Source organism: Cydia pomonella, chromosome 6, assembly GCF_033807575.1.
Source record: "Cydia pomonella isolate Wapato2018A chromosome 6, ilCydPomo1, whole genome shotgun sequence".
NCBI classification, from domain to species: domain Eukaryota; kingdom Metazoa; phylum Arthropoda; class Insecta; order Lepidoptera; family Tortricidae; genus Cydia; species Cydia pomonella.
The window spans coordinates 24,037,406-24,059,135 of record NC_084708.1 but is presented as its reverse complement, the minus strand read 5'-3'; the positions used below and the strand labels follow the sequence as shown (position 1 = coordinate 24,059,135).

General features: G+C 38.2%; 4 protein-coding genes across 6 annotated transcripts in view; 2 read left to right on the top strand and 2 right to left on the bottom strand.

Annotated features, from left to right (window-relative positions):
- The window catches only part of LOC133519349 (proteasome inhibitor PI31 subunit), a 495,710-nt gene that overhangs the window by 191,485 nt on the left and 282,495 nt on the right, over positions 1-21,730 (top strand). The gene's annotated exons all lie outside the window — the stretch shown is intronic.
- LOC133519337 (protein eiger-like) overlaps positions 1-21,730 on the bottom strand; it is a 142,412-nt gene that overhangs the window by 27,517 nt on the left and 93,165 nt on the right. The window lies entirely within an intron of this gene.
- LOC133519335 (uncharacterized) lies at positions 3,169-5,335 on the top strand. The gene has a single exon (XM_061853371.1). It carries the CDS (start codon positions 3,694-3,696, stop codon positions 4,672-4,674), a length of 981 nt encoding a protein of 326 aa, XP_061709355.1. The 5' UTR covers positions 3,169-3,693; the 3' UTR covers positions 4,675-5,335.
- On the bottom strand, positions 7,313-8,852 carry LOC133519336 (uncharacterized). The gene is made up of 3 exons (XM_061853372.1): positions 8,709-8,852; positions 8,262-8,454; positions 7,313-8,183 (listed from the first exon to the last, which is right to left on the bottom strand). Exons 1-3 carry the CDS (start codon positions 8,724-8,726, stop codon positions 8,083-8,085), a joined length of 312 nt encoding a protein of 103 aa, XP_061709356.1. The 5' UTR covers positions 8,727-8,852; the 3' UTR covers positions 7,313-8,082.

The following is a 21,730-nucleotide window of genomic DNA, read 5'->3' as shown; positions in this document are numbered from 1 at the left end:
TCACAGATCACCAGAAGTATTAGACGGAGCACATTGAATAATCAGGGTCATCACACATTAAAACCAGTCAAGTGTCAAGTCCCGGCAGTTCCGCGGCCGGCTCTCTGAAACTGCGGGGTTACGTAATACATCGCAAGCATGATATGATTTGTGGTTTTTATTTTAAAAATATATTGTTATAATATGTATGTCAGTTTTAAGATATTTATTTATGGGCCACTAGTTGCCTGAAATAATGTTTTTCATTCATTCTTTCATTAAGCGCTCCCTTACAAAATTAGTATACGAGCGCGATCGCTTACTTCAATTGCGCCCACAAATACGACCGGTACCTACTCATTTTATTAAAAAATATTTTCAAATATGAAGCTTTAGGGTTGTTATAGTGTAAAATGATGTACAATACAACTAAGGTGTATTGCTCGAATCGTAGCATTTTACAAGTAAATAAATAAAAAAGCACCGATGTGTAGTGACCTCATGCTCTTTGTAAACGTCTCCTAATGCGGTGTCTGTGTAGTCTGCACAAGCAGTACTACCGTCCCCCAGCGGGCAAAGTTGATATTTTCCAACACTTTCATGAGAAAATCTAAAAATTTAAGAAAAGCAATAATTCTCAAGCACTCGCAAACCTCCTGTAATTTTCATACGAGCAATGACGAGATTCTCGGTATTGTTTTAGTCAATCTATTTTAGATAAAAGAGTGAGACTAGATTCCTTGCCACTACGCAACGTCAGTCCTTAGCAAAGAGAATTTGAAATAGAGGTGTATTGTCAAAGAAAACTTTGTAGCGACGTATATTTACTGCCATCTTTCGACACATAATTAAAACTTTTAGAACTCCATTTGACTTTGATCCTTATTCTTTTACTGATATGTGTTAAATTTGTTAAATATCAAAAAGTGGCGCCATCTAATAGATCAAAGGCCATTGCATTGTTTCGAGCGATGGCGCCATAACCTTTAGGTAGTGCCCGGTAAGATGGCGCCATTTTTTGATATTTCACAAATTGAACACATATCATTGAAAGAATAAGGATCAAAGTCAAATGGAGTTCTAAAAGTTTTAATTACGTGTTTTTCTTTGACAATACAGCTCTATTTAAAATTCTCTTTGTCCTTAGTATTTAATTTATAATAAAATGTATAGACTGATCTGATAGTGTAAATAAATTCGATTTCGAAACGTGACGTACGCGTTTGCGTTTAGTCTCATTTTGTATTGGATTTAGAAAGAGCGCGCCAAGCGGGACGTTTTGGAAACTCAAAATCCTATACAAAATGAGACTTAACGCAAATGCGTTCGTCACGTTATGATGTCGATAAAATTTACACTAGGGGTACTGATGGAATCATGGGTGAGTTTCGGAATTACTCGACATTCGTATACCCCTTATGTCGCCTTCCCAATATCAAATGGACGATGGAAAAACGACGACTCCTGCGTAACATGTAGGTACAGATGCGGAGTTTAATTTATAAATGTTTACTTTACATTGAACATTTCATGGCAGGGATCGGAAACCGGTATTTTTGTATGGGAACGAAAACGGTATTTTTTCGTTCTTTGTTAATTATTTCATTTCTAATTGGGCAATCTAATAATACGAAGTCGTTATCTAAAAACACAACGGAGTCCTATATTTGGAGTATAAAATAAACCGAAATATATGTTTATTTCAAAGTTTTTCCAAAAAACCGGTTCCGATCCCTGTTTCATGCCATTAGAATTAATAACCAAATTAGCTTGAACCCTAAATGGCCCATGAATTAAAACTCTACAACAAAATATCAAAACTAAGTACCTACGAGTCCCATACCAGTACCCCTAGTGTAAATAAATTCGATTTACAAACGTGACGTACGCGTTTGCGTTTAGTCTCATTTTGTATTGGATTTCGAAAGAGCGCGCCAAGCGGGACGTTTTGGAACCTCAAAATCCTATACAAAATGAGACTTAACGCAAACGCGTTCGTCACGTTATGATGTCGATCAAAGTTACACTAGGGGTACAGTTGTACAATAGTACATTGTGCAACGAGGGGGGGTAAGTCAAATTTTGGTGACGAGGGTGGTAATTCCTGACAGCCGCAGGAGTTACACACAAGGTTTTTCATCACACTTGCGAAGAAAAAACTAAATAATTCTTAAATACGGTGACATATCAAACATTCGTCCGCCATTTTGTAATTTCTTGATAGTTTAGGCATTGAAGGCACCAACCTATTCGGCATTCAGCCACGATTGAAATGATGTTAAAAATATTTTCAATAGCTGTTAAATTCATCAAATTAAATAATTGTAAAATAAACAAAAATATTAAATTATAAACGTTAGCATTATAAAAGTAAAACTCATTTATGCTACTTGGTTTGTATGAATAAGTGACATATATAAAAAAAGTTATAACTCCCTAGGGAGTTTCACAAACCATAACTCCCCCGGGAACAAAATAGACCTTTGTCCTTCAGTACACCTGCATGTAATAAGATCTTTTTCGAGCAAGTGTGATGAAAAAGTTTAAACTCACTGTATGTTACCTAATTATACTTGTGCTTCGTCCTCGAGATTAGTATCCTGGAATATTTATTTATTTGTAGTAACACGTAAGTGACACCACTACAACACTATAGTTTAGATTTTTTTTTTTTTTTTTTTTTCTGGTAGGTTCACCCTTGGCCACAAACGTCATGTCATTCACGTTTTAGTGTGCAACCACTCAACATCTTAAAAATAAATCTCTCAAAATCGAAATAATCTTCAAGTTTTTAAGGTGAATCATAGTGCGAAACGTGTTATAATGCCGAAACGTAAGCGTAAACATAATGATTATGATGAAATTCGCCGCAAAATAAAAAAGTTGACGCGTGATTTGCATCGTGTCCGTGATACAAGAAGTGCAGAATCTACGGATGAACGCGACCGTTACTATGAATACTCGGATCGCTCGGATGAAAACACAAGTAAGTAATTATATTTCTCCCTTAACTTACATAGGTGAAATTGATACCTACTCATAGGTAATGACGAAAAATAATTGTGTACCTGCGACAAACGTGTCTTATGATTATTTGGGTCTACGCGCAATAAGGAATGTAATCTGAGCGGTCTCTGGGACTGTTTCACACTACCTTATAAGGCGCGGACGTAAACAAACCACGACCAGGGCAGTTTTTGGGACTGTTCCGCAGTGGATGTATACTCGATACCTGCCTTCTCAGGACAGTTTGTGGGACTGATCCGATACAAGGTTTAGCAAACCTGGACAGTTATATGGGACTGGCCCGCAGCAGATTATGTATGATACTTGCCTTCCCAGGATGGTTCATGGGACTGATCCGACACAAGGCTTAGCAAACTTGGATAAGTTTTAGGGCTGCTGCGCAGCAAATTGTGCATGATACTTGCCTTTCCAGGACAGTTTATGGGACTGATCCGATACAAGGCTTAGCAAACCTGGACAGTTTTTGGGACTGATCCGATGCAACCTTATCACTTGGCACTTCTCGTGTATGTACATACCTGTTGTACCGCACACCAACATTTTTATCATGTCTCATAATTATCGATTACAGTTCGACACGAATCGGAAAATTCACTGGACGGAGATATTTATGGGGACTTCCCAGAATACCCACCAGAGGAAGACCCCGTGGAGATCATAGAACCCGACGCCCCCACACGCGCAGTCATGCGTAACGCTGCATCCACCGCTACGCCCATCGCTGGACCCGCCGCCAGGCCTATCACTACCACCACGTCTACCGTTACGTCAACCGTAACGACAGCCGCCACACATACAGCAGCGCAAGTCGCGTGCCCCGCCGTAGTGACAGAGGCGCTTGGCGCTGTAAGTACTGGCGCGGAGCTACTACAGAAGGAGAGCCCTACGGTGTTAGACAGCTCTGTACTGGAAATCCTGGGCGAAGATCCTTCTGAAAATATACAGTACGGAAAAGAGATACGCAAAGAGTTAGCGAACAGGCTCGAACACATCGCCACGACTGGCCTATCAAAAGAAGTGCGCAAAGAATTATTAGAGGCTTACCTGATACCGGCAAATTGTACCAAGATTGACGCACCCCTGATGAACGCGGAAATTAAGGCTGCCGTCACCGACGTACTAACCAAAAGGGACAAGGGCATCGAGATGCGACAAAAACAGCTAGCATGTGCAATTTCAGGGCTAGCAAGAGTAATTAATACAGAAATTGAGTCCAGTGAAAAGAACAATGAGCGGCTGAAACAACTCATGGATATAGGCCGCATCCTTTGCGACGTACAACATAGCGAGTCAGTTACCAGACGTAACTTTGCCATATACTCTATAAAAAAGGATCTCAAGGACCATATAACAAATACCAAAATCGACAAATACCTGTTCGGCGAGGAACTGGCGGAAACTTTAAAGACTGCCAAAGCAGTATCAAAATCTGGCACCGAATTAAAAGTAAAAAGCCAAGTTAGAAGCGTGAAAACATTCACACCTACCAGCAATTTAAACTGGAGAGCGCGGGCCCCAGCACGCAGGCAGCAGGGCCCTCAGCGGAACCGCGAGCCTGCTCATCGCTCATCGACGCCGGGTCCATCTTCGAGACACACACGAACTCCGAGGCACGGCAACTCGTCCAAGACATCGCAGCCTCCGCAGAGACAACAGCGGCGTCGTTAGACAAGGTAATGTACGCTGGCCAATTGTCTAGGTTCCGTGCGCAGTGGGAGATGCTAACCAACGACCGAACAATCCTATCATGGATAACGGGGTACAAAATAAAGTTCACGAGCCCAGTCATTCAGCATCAGATCCCCAGCGCAGTGCACTATACCAATACCGAGAAAGCCCATTACAATGAGGCGATAAAAAATCTACTCAACATAGGGGCTATCTCGGTCTGTAGACCATGTGATGGCCAGTTCTTGTCCAGCATATTTCTCCGTCCCAAACCAAATGGTAAAATGAGATTCATCTTAAATCTCAAGAACCTAAATAAATTCATAAAAACCGACCACTTTAAACTCGAAGATTTTCGTACCGCAATCAAATTAGTGTCGAAGAACTGTCATATGGCTACAATAGACCTCAAGGACGCCTATCTACTGATTAAAATGCATAGAGAATCTAGAAAGTACCTTAGATTTCTATGGGACAATAAAATATTCGAGTTTAATGTATTACCATTTGGTTTGAACGTAGCGCCATACATTTTCACAAAAATAATGAAGCCAGTTGTAAAACTATTAAGGACTTGTGGCCATTTGTCAACCATCTACTTAGATGATTTATTCCTTATAGGTCGAAGCTATAAGGAATGTAAAGAGAATGTAAGCATTTCAACAAAACTTCTACGCGGTCTTGGCTTCATTATTAACGAAGAAAAAAGTAACCCTATACCCTCTAAAACATGCAAATTTCTAGGACTGATCATAAATTCCGAAAAGCTCCAAATTTCCCTGCCAGACGAAAAAAGATCACACATTTCAAAAGAAATAAAAAATATGCTGAGTGTGAAAAGATGTAGAATTCGGAAATTTGCACAACTTGTAGGATCTCTAGTTGCAGCTTGCCCAGCAATCGAATACGGTCTCCTCTATACAAAGGAATTTGAAAGATGCAAATTTCTCAATCTAAAAGACGATGACAATTATGATAGACACATGACTCTGCCAGAGACACTACTGCCAGATCTTCATTGGTGGTTTCAAGCTGTCAAGCACTCAGTACGGCAAATCAGAATAGACTCATATTGCCTCGAAATCTTTACTGACGCCTCAACTACTGGGTGGGGAGCCGCCTGCAGGAACGAAACGGCGAGTGGAATATGGTCACGGGAGGAACAGCAAATGCACATCAACTGTCTGGAACTCCTCGCAGCATTTTTTGGGCTTAAAGTTTTTGCAAAAAATCTTAAAAAATGCCAAATTTTAATGCGCATAGATAACTCGACAGCCATTGCATACATTAATCGCATGGGTGGAATACAGTTCCCCCATCTTACACAGATAACCAGAGATATCTGGCAGTGGTGTGAGTCTCGCAATATATATATATTTGCCTCCTACATCAAATCAGCAGAAAACGTAGTAGCTGATGCTGAATCTCGGCGCACACACCCAGATATTGAATGGGAATTGGCCGATGGGGCATTTAAAGAAATCACAAGAAAATTCGGGTATCCTCAAGTAGACCTATTCGCTAGCCGGGTAAATGCCAAGTGTGCTAAATACGTGTCTTGGCATCGCGACCCTGATGCATTTGCAGTTAACGCGTTCACTTTAGACTGGTCTGAACTGTACTTTTACGCTTTTCCCCCGATTTCGATTATTCTGAAAACCCTAAGAAAAATCATTTCTGACCAAGCTCGTGGAATAATGATTGTCCCCTTGTGGAAAACACAACCTTGGTACCCGCTATTCCAACAACTTGCCACGTCAGAGTTAGTAATATTCAAGCCTAATGAAAATATTATCTCATCTCATTCCAGCAACCCGAAAATTCAGACAAGTCTTACCCTGGTTGCCGGAATATTATGCGGTCAGCGCTTCTGCGACGCAACGTACCAGCAGAGTCAGTAAACATAATGCTAGCATCACTTTCGGAAAACTCAATTAAACAATATGACACGGCGCTTAAGAAATGGTACAAATTCTGTGCAGAAAATAACTTGCAGTTATATGACGCGCCTATAACATCTGTCCTAGCTTTTCTCACGGAACAATTTAACAGCGGTAGCCAATACAGTACGCTCAACTGCCTCAGGTCAGCTATCTCGTTATTATTAGGACCACATATTTCCAAAGATGATCTAGTATCACGATTCTTTAAAGGTATTTACAGACTCCGGCCGCCGTTACCTAAATACAATGCCGTATGGGATCCTTCCGTGGTATTGGATCATTTGAGTGCTCAGTTTCCTAACGAAAACTTATCACTTGAAGCGTTGACTAAAAAATGTGTAACTTTGTTAGCATTGGCTACCGCGCACAGGGTTCAAACGCTAACTAAAATTCGTACAGATAATATAGAGAGAAACGATTCTCAGTTGATCATCAAGATACCGGATCTGTTAAAGACTTCCAGGCCAGGTTGTAAACAGCCGTTGTTGGTGCTCCCATTTTTTCTAGAACGGCCAGAAATATGTCCCTCTGCAACCCTAATTGCATACCTAGAAAATACGAGTCGCGTCCGTAGGAATATTGTGCAATTATTTATTAGCTTTAACCCTTAATAGGGCATGGCATGGGAGCTTATATTAGAGTATTTGAAACAAATGTATATTTTTTTATTCAAGAAGAAGATTAAAACACCATACTTAGATATTAAAAATTATTTATTTTAATATAAAAAAAAACCTGTGGGAAATATGTTCCTTCAGACCGCTATTGGCAATCGGTTTCCTCCTAATAGAAATTATTAATATCATCACTAAATAAGCACTAATTTCTTTTTCAGTAATATCAGTCCAACCATGAGATCTTTTTTCATGAGCATACTTATTTGTATTTAATGTAATCATTTCTAGAGTTGAGTCAGTGAATATATCCTTAAAATAATCTTTTGGAATACTTCTATTGTTATACACCTTGTTTACCTGTAGTGGCCGGTCAAATGATGGGACATTCCAGTCATCCACCACTGTGGCCCATATACGCTGCCTATTTTGAGCTGTAGCATAACTGGGTCTGGGAGCTCTAGGTATATAAATGTTATTTGTGGTTGAAGACTTATTTATTAGTGTTGTTGAAACTGGTTGATGTGGCTGTGGTTGAGCCGTTGGTGGTTGATTGACGGCAGGGTTAGGTACCAGCTCTTCCATAACTGAAATATCCATCTCATCCTCAGGCTGCGGGGTGTTGGATCCTTCCATTCTTGCAATGTCTTCCATTTCTTCAAAGGTTTGGAATGGTGATGGAACATCTAATATACACTCTTGACTCGGAGGCTCTACTACGGGCTTAGAAATATCCTGTTTACATAATAATTAAAATATCATATATGCATATTATGTATAATACAATATTTTAACTATTCAATTTATTTTGTAGATAGTAAAATATAAAATGAATTTATAAACCCCATGATTTATAAAGTCCAGCTTATATTACTAACTAATAAAGCAGGTAAACTATTAGTTGCTCTCTCTTGAATGGCTTCCTCTTCAGCCAAAATGTTGAATTGATCACCTGCAAAAGTTGTGTTAAAATATATAAACTGTAACTAATGTTTTCATAAAAACAAAAAAAATAGATAAATAAACTTACCAAACAAATTATCCACCTCCATGTCGTTATTTTGCATCTCATCCAATTTAGTTATCATCCACGTATCTTCTGTCCACTGATCATAAGCATTATGGTTGCTGGTTTCCGACTCCTCACTCTCAGAGGAGCTTAACAACATATTTAACGCCCTATCCACATCTTCAGTTCTTGAAAAATCAAGAGTTTTCTTGTTCTGTAATCATAACATTCAATAGTATGTTGATATTTATATCACTTGTATGCAAGAAAGGGATTTCTTATTGGTCACAAGGAACATATATCCCACCCATGAAAAAATAACATTCCTATACGGTCAGTAGTACTATATTTCCCACATCTTTTAATTCTCAAAAAAACATTGTAATACTACAGTAATCACAAATATATTACTATAATTACATAAAGCAACTCAAAACCTATCGATAATACTACTTCAATAAAACTTACCGGATTTTTTCGCAACATAATGAATTTTTATCAAATTTTTTGTTCAATTTCACCATGGTTGATGACACCGACTGACGTTGTCACTTTGACATCTGACAGAAAATAAAAAACTTTTGCGTTCCGTTTCACGGTTTTAATTTTTGGCGTAGACAAACTAATGTACTTTTTATATTTGACATAAGGAGGGATATATCTGCCTTCAGAGAGATTAGAGCACCCAATAATATTGATGGGAAATATACTCCTAGCACCCTATTAAGGGTTAAGAAACCGCATAATGCTGCATCAGGACAGTCACTCAGCCGTTGGATCAAGTCGACACTAAAAAGCAGTGGAATAGATGATTCAATATTTACAGCACACAGTACAAGGCACGCTGCCACTTCTAAAGCTTATAAATGCGGCGTCACCATCGACTTAATCCGGAACACAGCAGGCTGGAGTGACAGTTCTAACACTTTTGCAAAATTCTACAATAGGACTGTAACATCTAACGATAACAGTGCCTTAGTAAAGGCTGTGTTCTCTTCGAATTCTTGATTTATCTTCTAGAGTCAATTTGTATAAGTTAAAAATTCTTGAACGAGTTAATCACAACTCCTTCAATCAATTGTATAACTTTGATTATGATCCTGAAGCAATAAATACATAAATATGATTGATACTTCAGTCTCCTTCATTGCCGACATTCCCTGAGTGAACTCTCAAATTCTACAAATAAATAAATATTCCAGGATACTAATCTCGAGGACGAAGCACAAGTATAATTAATGATTAAACGAACTTACCTGTAAGTGAAGTTCTATCATAATTATACGAGGTGCTTCGTCCGAAGAGATTAGTATCACCCCCCCGCCCTTAAGCAACGCCCAAATGCAGAGAATGTCATCAATGACGACTTGCTTACTCTGAACTTAATGACATGACGTTTGTGGCCAAGGGTGAACCTACCAGAAAAAAAAAAAAAAAAAAAATCTAAACTATAGTGTTGTAGTGGTGTCACTTACGTGTTACTACAAATAAATAAATATTCCAGGATACTAATCTCTTCGGACGAAGCACCTCGTATAATTATGATAGAACTTCACTTACAGGTAAGTTCGTTTAATCATTAATTATACATTGTACATTACTTATATAACTCGGAAAATGTTAATGCTAATCATAAAACAAAACTCGCGTGTCTCCCGCGGGCAGCGTCGTTTTGTTTCAATCTTGACTAATTATATGAAGAAAGTTTCCTTTTACGTTTGCAGTTCAATATAATAATTCATAATATATAATAATTCAGCCTATATACGTCCCACTGCTGGGCACAGGCCTCCTCTCATGTGCGAGAGGGCTCGGGCTATAGTCCCCACGCTAGCCCAATGCGGATTGGGGACTTCACATACACCTTTAAATTTCTTCGCAGATGTATGCAGGTTTCCTCACGATGTTTTCCTTCACCGAAAAGCTAGTGGTAAATATCAAATGATATTTCGTACATAAGTTCCGAAAAACTCATTGGTACGAGCCAGGATTTGAACCCGCGACCTTCGGATTGAAAGTCGGACGTCATATCCACTCGGCCACCACCGCTTCCAGTCCAATCCGCTTCCAGTCCAGTTGCAGTCCAATAAATTAATCTAATTACCTATGTACTTATCAAATATGCAGTAGGTTCCTTTAGGTACCTAAGGTTTTATACAAATACAAATTAAAACAATAACATTATACATAATGGATATAGGTATACATTGCAGCGGTATTACTATAACTAGCTTAAATCTCTAGGTCCTTGAGACATTGTACCAAGGATGTTGGCGGCATTTCCTTGTTATATTGCAAATTAATGGACCCGGGTACGTCCTTAAACTACGTCCATAAGAGAGGTATGGGCATTGTGAATGTCATCTCGCTCTGTGTGGTAGGGCACAGCCAGTGGATGTCATTCCAGATCTAGAGCAGAGCCCAACTGGGGAAGTACCTCCACCTTACAGAAAACATCAGCCAAATAACACTAGAACCTACTCATAGTGTTGTGTTCCTGCCGGTGAGTAAGGTTACCGGAGCTCAACGATGGGGGGCGGGTTTAGGGTCGGCAACGCGCATGTAACTCCTCTGGAGTTGCAGGCGTACATAGGCTACGGAGACTGCTTACCATCAGGCGGGCCGTATGCTTGTTTGCCACCGACGTAGTATTTAAAAAAAAAAAAAAATATATATATATATATAATCTTAAAGTGTTTTAGCAATCTAAAAACAGAATCGGTAAACAGGAAAAAGGACCCCGTTTTGATCTCTCCTGAAAAGTATTTTTTGTGAGCCACTTAAGAACTTCAATATTAATGAATAAAAACAACAAAGACGATTCTCCTTTTACGTTTTCATATTGCATAAATTATAATTTAGATTCAATTTATAACTTGCATATTTTCCTTTAAAGCGGTGGTGTGTAAAGCTCAAATCCTGGCTCGTACCAATGAGTTTTTCCGAACTTATGTACGGAATACCATTTGCTTTTCACCACTAGCTTTTCGGTGAAGGAAAAACATCGTGAGGAAACCTGCATACATCCGCGAAGAAGGTGTACGTGAAGTCCACAACCCGCATTGGCCCTGCGTGGGGACTATAGTCCAAGCCTTCTCGCGCATGAGAGGCCTGTGCCCAGCAGTGGGACGTATATAGGCTGAATATTATATTTTCATTACCGTACCTCATATTTTAATGTTCTAGTTAGCTCGGCCATATTCATAACGGGCACTTCCTTTGACATCAAGTAACTTCCCCGTCCTTTCCTCATTAAATTTAAATTACCTGTAAAGTACGTATATGATGGTCGCACTTGTATACGTGAAAGCGTGATAATGACAGTGTCCGTCTCTTTCAATTACGCGGTGTTAAAAAGTGATGGGTATTTCATCATGTAGATAACTCCGTCCATCATACCCACACAACATAGCATAATTTTAATGTTTCATGGAAACTATCTTTTCGTAAAAACTAGTCAAATAAACAACATCAGAAAACACAAGATATCAATTTGCATTTTGTTGATATGTTTTATATTTCAGGAGATATAAATTCTGAATTCCCGATATAAGTATTGCGTGTTGTGTGGAAGGGTTATCAATCTTCTTAATGGATGACAGAAAACTGCTGACGAAGCAGTTTTTTTGCAAAAATAACGTGTGTTGCGAATTTGCTTTTAAGGAAAATAAACCGGCCAAGAGCATGTCGGGCCATGCTTAGTGTAGGGTTCCGTTGTTAATCTTCCGTCACAATACGCTAAACAGGAGCTTAAAATATAGTAGATTGTTAACCAAGGGATGAAACGGTACCTTTCACCCGAGTTAAACTAATAGGCAAATTAGTACCTAATTAAAGTAACAGACTTACTTGCAATCGGAGACTTTGCACGTCTAAAGATAAATATCCCATAGCGAACTTTTTTTTTAGGACATTATTACACAAATTACAATACAGACGCTTTACAACATGCTAAACGCCTCAAATGGAAGTGGGCAGGCCACATAGCTCGCTACTCTGACAAAAGATGGACACTAAAAGCGACAACTTGGAAAGGTCCAGTAGGCAAGAGAAAACAAGGAAGGCCAAAAGAACGGTGGGCAGATGAGATATATCAAGTAGCCGGTACAAACTGGACAGAGATAGCCAAAGACCGAAGTGTCTGGAAAAATTTGGAGGAGACTTACCCGAACGGGACCTTAAATAAAACATCAAATATTCATATACATACTCTTCATAGTCTCAACAATTTAAAGAAACAAATGTTTTTAATATATTGTATACTTTATTTAAGGAATAAAAAGGTTTATTATTATTATTATTACACAAATTGACGAAGTCCCACAGTAAGTATATCATTATTTGAAATACATCATCTGTGAATATTTCAACTAATTGAGACCGCAGAGGAAGCGACTCCTGCGACCCCTTTACGGCATTAGTTCCGCTCGGTTACTTCTGCTTAATTAGATAATTAGTTATTTAGTCCGAAGATTCATAAAAAGATACAGATCAACAAACATTTCAACAACTAACAAAGGGATGTAAACAACAATCATGTGTTGTGTAAGAGTTGGATCTGTACCCCTAGTGTAAATAAATTCGATTTTGAAACGTGACGTACGCGTTTGCGTTTACTCTCATTTTGTATGGGTTTTTGAACAGCGCGCCAAGCGGGACGTTTTGGAAAGTCAAAAATCTCATACAAAATGACACTTAACGCAAACGCGTACGTCACGTTTCGCTGTCGGAAATATTTACACTAGGGGTACAGTACTCCTAGTGTAAATAAATTCGATTTTGAAACGTTACGTACGCGTTTGCGTTTAGTCTAATTTTGTATTGGATTTAGAAAGAGCGCGCCAAGCGGGACGTTTTGGAAACTCAAAATCCTATACAAAATGAGACTTAACGCAAACGCGTTCGTCACGTTATGATGTCGATAAAATTTACACTAGGGGTACTGATTGCAATAAAATGACATAAGTATGTACAATGACATTGAGATGTACGAGTATGTGGGTACTTAGCCAAAAATAAATAACATATAAGTGGGTAGCACTAGATTTCTTTGTCTCGATTAAATATTATAACGAACGGACGTGTGTTATTTCTGCAACCCTTCGTCGGACGCCAGCCCCTTCATCCCTAGTTCTCAGTGGCGACGAGAATGTATTTGTATATGTAAACGTATATGTAAATATGTAAAAGGCAAAAGCCTTTTCTGGATGCCCTCCGTAACTTTTGAATGTTTGTTTTGCATCGTGTTGTGTTCCGCTCGAAATCGAAATTAATTAAATTATGCTTCGAAAGAAATAAATAAAAACCGGCCAAGTGCGAGTCGGACTCGCTCACGATGGATTCCGTACCATTATTTATTTAAAAAAACCGGACAAGTGCGAGTCGGACTCGCCCACCGAGGGTTCCGTACTTTTTAGTATTTGTTGTTATAGCGGCAACAGAAATACATCATCTGTGAATATTTCAACTGTCTAGCTATCACGGTTCGTGAGATACAGTCTGGTGACAGACGGAGACGGAGAGCGGAGTCTTAGTAATAGGGTCCCGTCTTACGCTTTGGGTACGGAACCCTACAAATAATGATATTCATTTATTTTTGGATCAATACATTAAAACATTGCTATACAAACACTCTTCACCTAAATTAAACTAAATCCTTCTCTAATAACACGCAAAAACTATTAGTTAAATTCACGTTTTTGAATAAAGCCACAAGTTTTTTTTATTAATAATAATAATAATTATTATTTAGCCTATATACGTTCCAATGGGCACAGGCCTCTCATGTGCGAGAGGGCTCGGGCTATAGTCCCCACGCTAGCCCAATGCGGATTGGGGACTTCACATACACCTTTGAATTTCTTCGCAGATGTATGCAGGTTTCCTCACGATGTTTTCCTTCACCGAAAAGCTAGTGGTAAATATCAAATGATATTTCGTACATAATTAAGTTCCGATAAACTCATTGGTACGAGCCAGGATTTGAACCCGCGACCTCCGGATTGAAAGTCGGACGTCGTATCCACTCGGCCAACACCACTTTTTTTTTAATTAACCAGATTTAAATTTCTACTAGTCAATGAAAATCAGGGCAAATGGCATATCACAGAAAAATTCTTCAGAATATCCTTAGAGTTTTTTTAACTATTGTGTTATATGATGGTTCCTTATGACAGTTTCTTCAAGTCTCTTTGCCATTAAACCTAATTTAAAAAGTAAAAAATTTTGAGAAATACTTTTTACCATATTTTTTATATATTGAAAGTCTACATTTCTGTTGAATAGTTTAACACTATATAAAGTTTCATTTAAACTTCTAAGAAATGTCTACAAAAATTCGACATAATAGTTACGCCATAGGTATGTTAAAAATTAAAAAACCCCCTACGCCCAAAAAATTGCAACCAGATCGTTCTAGAAAATACCTAATACTCTTCAAACTACTAGATCGATTTTCATCAAACATAGCTTAGAACCACCGCAATGAAACTCGCTTTAACTTTTAAAAAAATGCATTGAAATCGGTCCATCCGTTTGAGAGCTACGATGACACAGACAGACATTAGCGTCAAATATATAACATCCCTCTATTAGCGTTAGGATTAAAAAACTGTCATAAGGATCATCATTCGACGCGGCAGGTATAGGTATACCCCATTTCATGTACCATGGCGGGATTCCACTTGAAACTGCACAAAGATAACCATAATCTTGATCTATTGTTCAACAATTGCTTTACGAGCTCTGCTCTTCAAAGCCAGCGTGTGGTCAAATAATAACACAAAAGGATCAAGACTGGACAGCTACATGTAAGACACGACGCCGCAAAAAAAGTTTGTCACTATCTTTTGTTCTCACTACTTGTATTGTTTACGTTACGCCTAACGACCGACTGAAGTGGAATCCCGCCATGTTAAATGAAATGGGGTATAACAGGTACGATATTTTTGAATTAGCAAAAACATATGTCGATGATATAACATTACGATCTTCTAACTAATAATGCTGGTCGTAAATCCTGAAACTCATAAAGATTAAAACGCGGTTACCTCGCCCCCGATCGAGATATAACGATTATTTATTTTTAAATCGTTATTGATCCTGAATCTTCAATGGGAGTATTACGTGTTGAATGTGTTTCGATCTCGACTTTTTTGTTAGATTGTTCGTCTTTCTTTATTTAAGAGGAATTCCTAGTTGCGATGTTTCCATACAAACGCTCTCAACTGTTTCCTCCCTGGAGTTTTAACTATGACCTAGAGCAATGAGTTTTTCAAATAAGATCAATATCATCAATATTTGTGCCGCTATGTCTTGCTTTTTTGAATTATTTTATTTTGAAGAAACTCAAATATCCAAAAAATCAAAACATAACGGCATAGATTATTTCTTCCTCTTGCAGTTTCCAAAATTTCATAATGATTGGTTGCATTTTGGAGGAGGAAACAATTGAGAGCAAAACCTCGAATTTTGAGTTTTTTGCGTAGGAATTTTAGTCCGAGCTGCAGTCGTCCTTATCGCACGCACGCACTCCCGCTCACCGCAGGGCGACAAAAACATAGCTTCAAAAATTAGAAATATGAAAAGTTGCTCAGCTAGGAATTGCTCTTAAGTTATCGAAGGACAGATTGTATGTTTTTATTCCCGATTATGAAATAAATATTTTCGCTTTGGTCTTGAGTAGGTGAAAAACTTTTAAGATACCTATACCTACGTAGTAGATACCTACATTTATTTATTGATAAAACTGTGTACGAAAAACTCCGACGCCGAATCCATTTGGAACATTTGAACCGAACCAATTGTAAATTGAATAAACAAAACATTAACATTAAATTAAATACTTATAATTATAACACAACATATACAGTGTAAAAATATGGGTCATCTTATTCCAGTGTAATAAGAGCGTAGTACCCGGGTACGTCCTTGAACTACGTCCAAAAGAGAGGTATGGGCATTGTGAATGTCATCTCGCTTTGTGTGGTAGGGCACAGCCAGTGGATGTCATTCCAGATCTAGAGCAGAGCCCAACTGGGGAAGTACCTCCACCTTACAGAAAACAGCAGCCAAATAACACTAGACCCTACTCATAGTGTTGTGTTCCTGCCGGTGAGTAAGGTTGCCAGAGCACAACGAGGGGGGCGGGTTTAGGGTCGGCAACGCGCATGTAACTCCCCTGGAGTTGCAGGTGTACATAGGCTACGGAGACTGCTTACCATCAGGCGGGCCATATGCTTGTTTGCCACCGACGTAGTATAAAAAAAAGTAGTACCATATTTATGAGACGATTCTTTCGATAAATATTTTTGCACTTGACTGTACATGAAACATTCACGTAAACTGTAGTACCAAGTTCTTGTACTTGTTCATCCAATCACTACAGGAGTTTTTAAAAAAGAAAATTCTTATTTCTCCCTATGAAAGTTCGTTGCTCCAAGCCGGTAAAAAACAAAGACGAGCACACGTTGTATATTTATCAGTTGATCTGGTGCCAGCCGAATTCTACTCGCCGGATGCTATTTACATTCGGAATATATCTAAACATGGCGACTAAAAATTACAGTACGTATATACAGTCAATAACAATAGTAGCGTATGAAAAAAGTATATCTGCCACCGGATAACTTGCCATCAAGAGATAAATTTCGACAGTTTGCGTTCAAAAGTATCTGTACAGTCCAACTGTACTAAATACAACTACACATATACTGTGTTTAATAGTCTCCATATTTAGCTCCTTGCACTACCTGTTGACTTTTGTATGAGTTCGAAATTTCCTGCTACCTAAAGGTTGTCTGGAAGAGATCGCTTTTTAGCGATAAGACCGCCTGTTGTTACCTGGTTCTATTTTCCTTTAAAATTCATTTGTAGTTTTACATGTATGTAAAATGTATAATTGTTGGTGCAATAAAGAATATTTACTTACTTACTTACTTACATGGCGTCTTTATAAACTCCGTTAAGAGGCTGTCAACACCCAATGTTCTTGAAATTGATGTTACTTAAACCGTTTTTTAAGAAAGACTATTTGTTTTAGTCAAGTAAGAAAAATATATGTTCATATTAATTATATTTCAAAGACCGTGGTTGTACTCGATACATGATTGAACGAAATCGGCTCGATAGAAAAGAATTGCAAAGATTGGTCCTTAAATTACAATTAAACGGTTTTATGTCTTTATTGTTTTGACTTATGGGTCTGCAATTAAAATCACAATTTCAAAACATTTATATCTAAACCGCTGTTGAGTAAAATATTACACTAATAATCCACTTTTTTTTATTTAAATATTTTTCTTATTATTCCCTTGCCCAGGCCCAGTAACATGCGACAGTGCTATCTCATTTACTCCGATACAAATAGATAGTGTGCGCGCTTTAGGTATTGACAGCCTCTTAAGAGGAAAGAGGACGGCTGTTTTTCCATACAAACGTAATCCCCATTCATCTTTCTAGATATTGACAGTATGGGAAATATTTTTACATAATTTGATGTAAGTATATTAGCCGTAGCTACGCCCCTAGGTTTGGCTTGTTTCGATTTTTTTATTATTGTAAAAAATTAGAGAAAAACAAATTTCATAAAAAAATGCTTTAACTTTTATAATTCGAGAAAAATCAAACGTAGGGCACGAGTAGAAACGTATTCGTGGTTGATATACAACAAAATATTATGATAACTTTAATATCCAAAGAGGAAGATGAGGACTACATTTGTATGTAAATTTATTTATTTTATTTTTATTGGTTCACCAACAATTGTTTACACTTTGTAAGTTATAAATACAAACGTTTTGACTATTAAGAGGCTGTCAACACCCAATGTCCTTGAAATTGATGTTACTTAAACAGTTTTTTAAGAAAGACTATTTGTTTTAGTCGAGTAAGAAAAATATATGTTCATATTAATTATATTTCAAAGACAGTGGTTGTACTCGATACACGATTGAACGAAATCGGCTCGATAGAAAATAATTGCAAAGATTGGTCTTAAAATCACAATTAAACGGTTTTATGTCTTTATTGTTTTGACTTATGGGTCTGCAATTAAAATCACAATTTCAAAACATTTATATCTAAACCGTGGTTGAGTAAAATATTACACTAATAATCCACTTTTTTTTATTTAAATATTTTTCTTATTATTCCCTTGCCCAGGCCCAGTAACATGCAACAGTGCTATCTCATTTACTCCGATACAAATAGACAGTGTGCGCGCTTTAAGTATTGACAGCCTCTTAACGCTAAGCGTAACAATTACTTATAGGTAAAGCCGATTTCTGTTCTTCGTCTTAACTTTGGGGCCTTATCAAAGTTCTCGATTAAAAATAAATCATTGATTATCTCCAAAATGGAGTAAATTAGAATACCGGTTTCTTTGACAAAGATACTTAATTTAAGCTCAGGAATGCACCCTTGAAATTAAAGGAATTAAAACGGTGTATTTAGACATATCTTGTTTTTTAAGCTCTTAAATACGATAATAGTAGATATATTTGATATTTTTGTTATTCTATATTATTATCTCGCTTGGCAGTTTTTCTCCGGACGATAGCCTGAAGGAAACCCGACCCAGTCAAAAACAAACCCATACTTCACGATGTCAAACACTCCAAATAACATTTGAAGCCCCACATCTGGCCAACATGCGCCAAATTCCATTTAATAATTTCACCTTTTGTTTTTCTTAATTAAAACGTAAGACTGTATTACGTAGTAAATAAGATTCATATTTGAAATTCACCTGTTAACAGGCGAGAAATTTTATATTCAATCGAAGTCGTAAAATTGTATTGAGTGTTTGAAAGATGCTTCTGTTTTATGTCTGTTTAAAAACACTCTTCCCTAACATCGATAGTTGTAGTAGGTATATCTGATGTTTAAGAAATGTTTAACTTACCGCCACCTATCAAAAACTTAAATACAATTAGTACTTTTAAATTAAAACTCAAACAACAACTTCTAGAATTTCAAAGCATGCTACCTCCTGGTACTAGAGTAAAGCCGTCGTATCTGTAGTGGTCGAAATCGTTCTTATGCGCCGTTCAACTTTGTTAATCTCGGTACTTACTTATAGTAAAATTATTACATTCATGTTATTTATTTCCTCAATATTTACTTTATTACCCAACATATTTATTTAGCCTAAACATTAAACCTACTATCACATATGTCATAGTATCATACAGTATAATCTTATAAATATATCCTTAAACATAAACATATATTTGCATACCTATATTATTTTCTACACAAACTAAAACAGTCTTAGCCATACAGTTTCCGACAAGCAGCAAGTAAATTCGTATTGTACGAAGGGTCGGCCTGAAAACCAGCGTTGTAGTAGGTAAGCCTGCTGCAACACATGCTGAGGTGCGCTCCTTTTTAGCATGATAATTTTAAAAGTTTAGTTATCTACATGTAAACATAAATTTGTGCCTAATTAAGTTTCATTTTAAGGCTTGTAATGTTTTGTAGTATTGCCTGTAAACATGTTTCAATGTGGTGTTAAATAAATAAATTCTATGTCTATGTCTATTTATATGTCAAATTTATGATCATAAATAAAGTACATAGAAAAATACAACTTTGCTTTCTAAATGATTTATAAGATCGGATGAATCGTAAGTTATATTTCTGTCTCTGGCTGGGGTATTCTAATTTTATTCCTAAACTTTGTCCCGACCATTCTTTAAAAGATATCTCTAAATTCCGATATCTATACCGAAACAACCACTCTAGGGCGTGCAATCTCGGTATTCCGAGATCTCGCACCTTTTGTGCATGATTAATCGTGCACTTTAAATCGTGCGCGAACTCGCAAGATTTGCAAGATTACGCAGCTATACATTAAATGATTTCAAGGACTTAATTTTCCCTACATAAAACCTGTATCTATACGGCACTTCGAGGGAAAGAATTAAAGAAACGAATAGTGGAGTCAGACAGGTGTCGCTACAGCTGTTCAATCTCGTAAGCGGACATATCATGAGAAGGGTCTCGGGGATTGGAATTTGCTCATCAATAATCTGCGCTTTGCAACTTCCTGTGTTCTTCTTATCTTCTTATCTTCTAATTACCGGGGGCCCTTGCGGATACACTTCGACCCATAGGGATCTTTTGTGTAGTTGCCCCCTAAGGAAAGACCCATTAGCTACTCAAGAGCCTTTTTGACCATTTCCATGTGTCGGATGATGGAGCTTATGGGTAGCCTTTTGAATTCCTTTGGTTCCAGATAGCCTGTTCCAAAGTCCTTCATTCTTTGTCTGGCGAGGGCGTGACATTCACACATTAGGTGTGTTACTGTCTCTTCCTCTTCACCACACATTCGACAATCGGTGTTGTCAGAGTGTCCCATCCTGGCCAAAACCCCTTTGACCCCATAATGGCCCGTAAACACCCCTGTTATAATTTGGAGTTGTCTCCTGCTAAGTTTCCATAGCTTTTTGCTCCAACCGGAGTCTACTTCTTGTATGAAGAGCTTTGAGTGCTTTAGACCCGTCAGACTGTCCCATTCTTTTTGGTGTCTCGTCCTAGTGTGGTCTTTAATAGCCGTTATAATGGTTCCCTGTGAGAGCCCCACGAATGGTTCCGGACCTATGTGGTTACTTGCGGATCCGGCTCTGGCAAGTTCATCTGCATTTTCATTGCCTATGAATCCCTCGTGCCCTGGAATCTATACCAGTTGCACTCTATTTTGACTTCCAAGCTTGTTCAGAGCTTGGACACCATTGTACACCAGTCTAGAGTCCACTCTGGGCGCCCTGAGCGCCTTGAGTGCAGCCTGACTGTCACTGAGTATATAGATATTCTTCCCTTGGGTTTGCCTAACTATATTCTCATGCACACAGGCAATTATAGCGTACGTCTCGGCTTGGAAGACAGTAGCGTAATTACCCATGCTTATGCTACAACTAAAGTCATTTGCATAAATGCCTGCCCCCGTACCAGATACTGTCTTGGACCCGTCTGTGTACCATATGATGTCGCTTTCATCCGAATTTGGTGCTTGAAGATCTTCGGTCCATTCAGCCCTTGTTGGAACTTTAACTTCAAAATTCTTACGGAACACAAACTTGGGTTGCATCTTATCGCAGCCCATATTCGTTATCCTTTCCATGAAATTGTCACATTCCATGTTTGTGTGTTTAGTCTTTGGCTTGCTATCGCTCCATAGGCCTGTTAGAGCCAGCCTGTGTAGCGATTTCCGCGCCTCAGATTGTATCACCAGATGTAGCGGCGGGAGGTCTAGCAGTACCTCCATCGCCGCTGTTGGCGTTGTTCTAAACGCCCCGGTAATAGCCATGCATGCTGTTCTCTGTATTTTCATAAGGTTCTCCCTGCATGTGCTCTTTAGTGTCCTTTCTGTGTTTCTGCAAAGGGTAAGAAAAATGAGCGCGGCATACGGTCTCCTTATTAATAGATACAAGACCAAGCTGACGTTTGTGCAAAAGACAGGCCCGTTAAACTAAACTTGAAAATTATCA

Coding starts and splice junctions, on each gene's coding strand:
- LOC133519335 (XM_061853371.1), top strand. CDS start 3,694: ATGCGTAACGCTGCATCCACCGCTACGCCCATCGCTGGACCCGCCGCC.
- LOC133519336 (XM_061853372.1), bottom strand. Junction 8,184..8,261: donor GGAGGTGGATAATTTGTTTG/GTAAGTTTATTT, acceptor CAACTTTTGCAG/GTGATCAATTCAACATTTTG.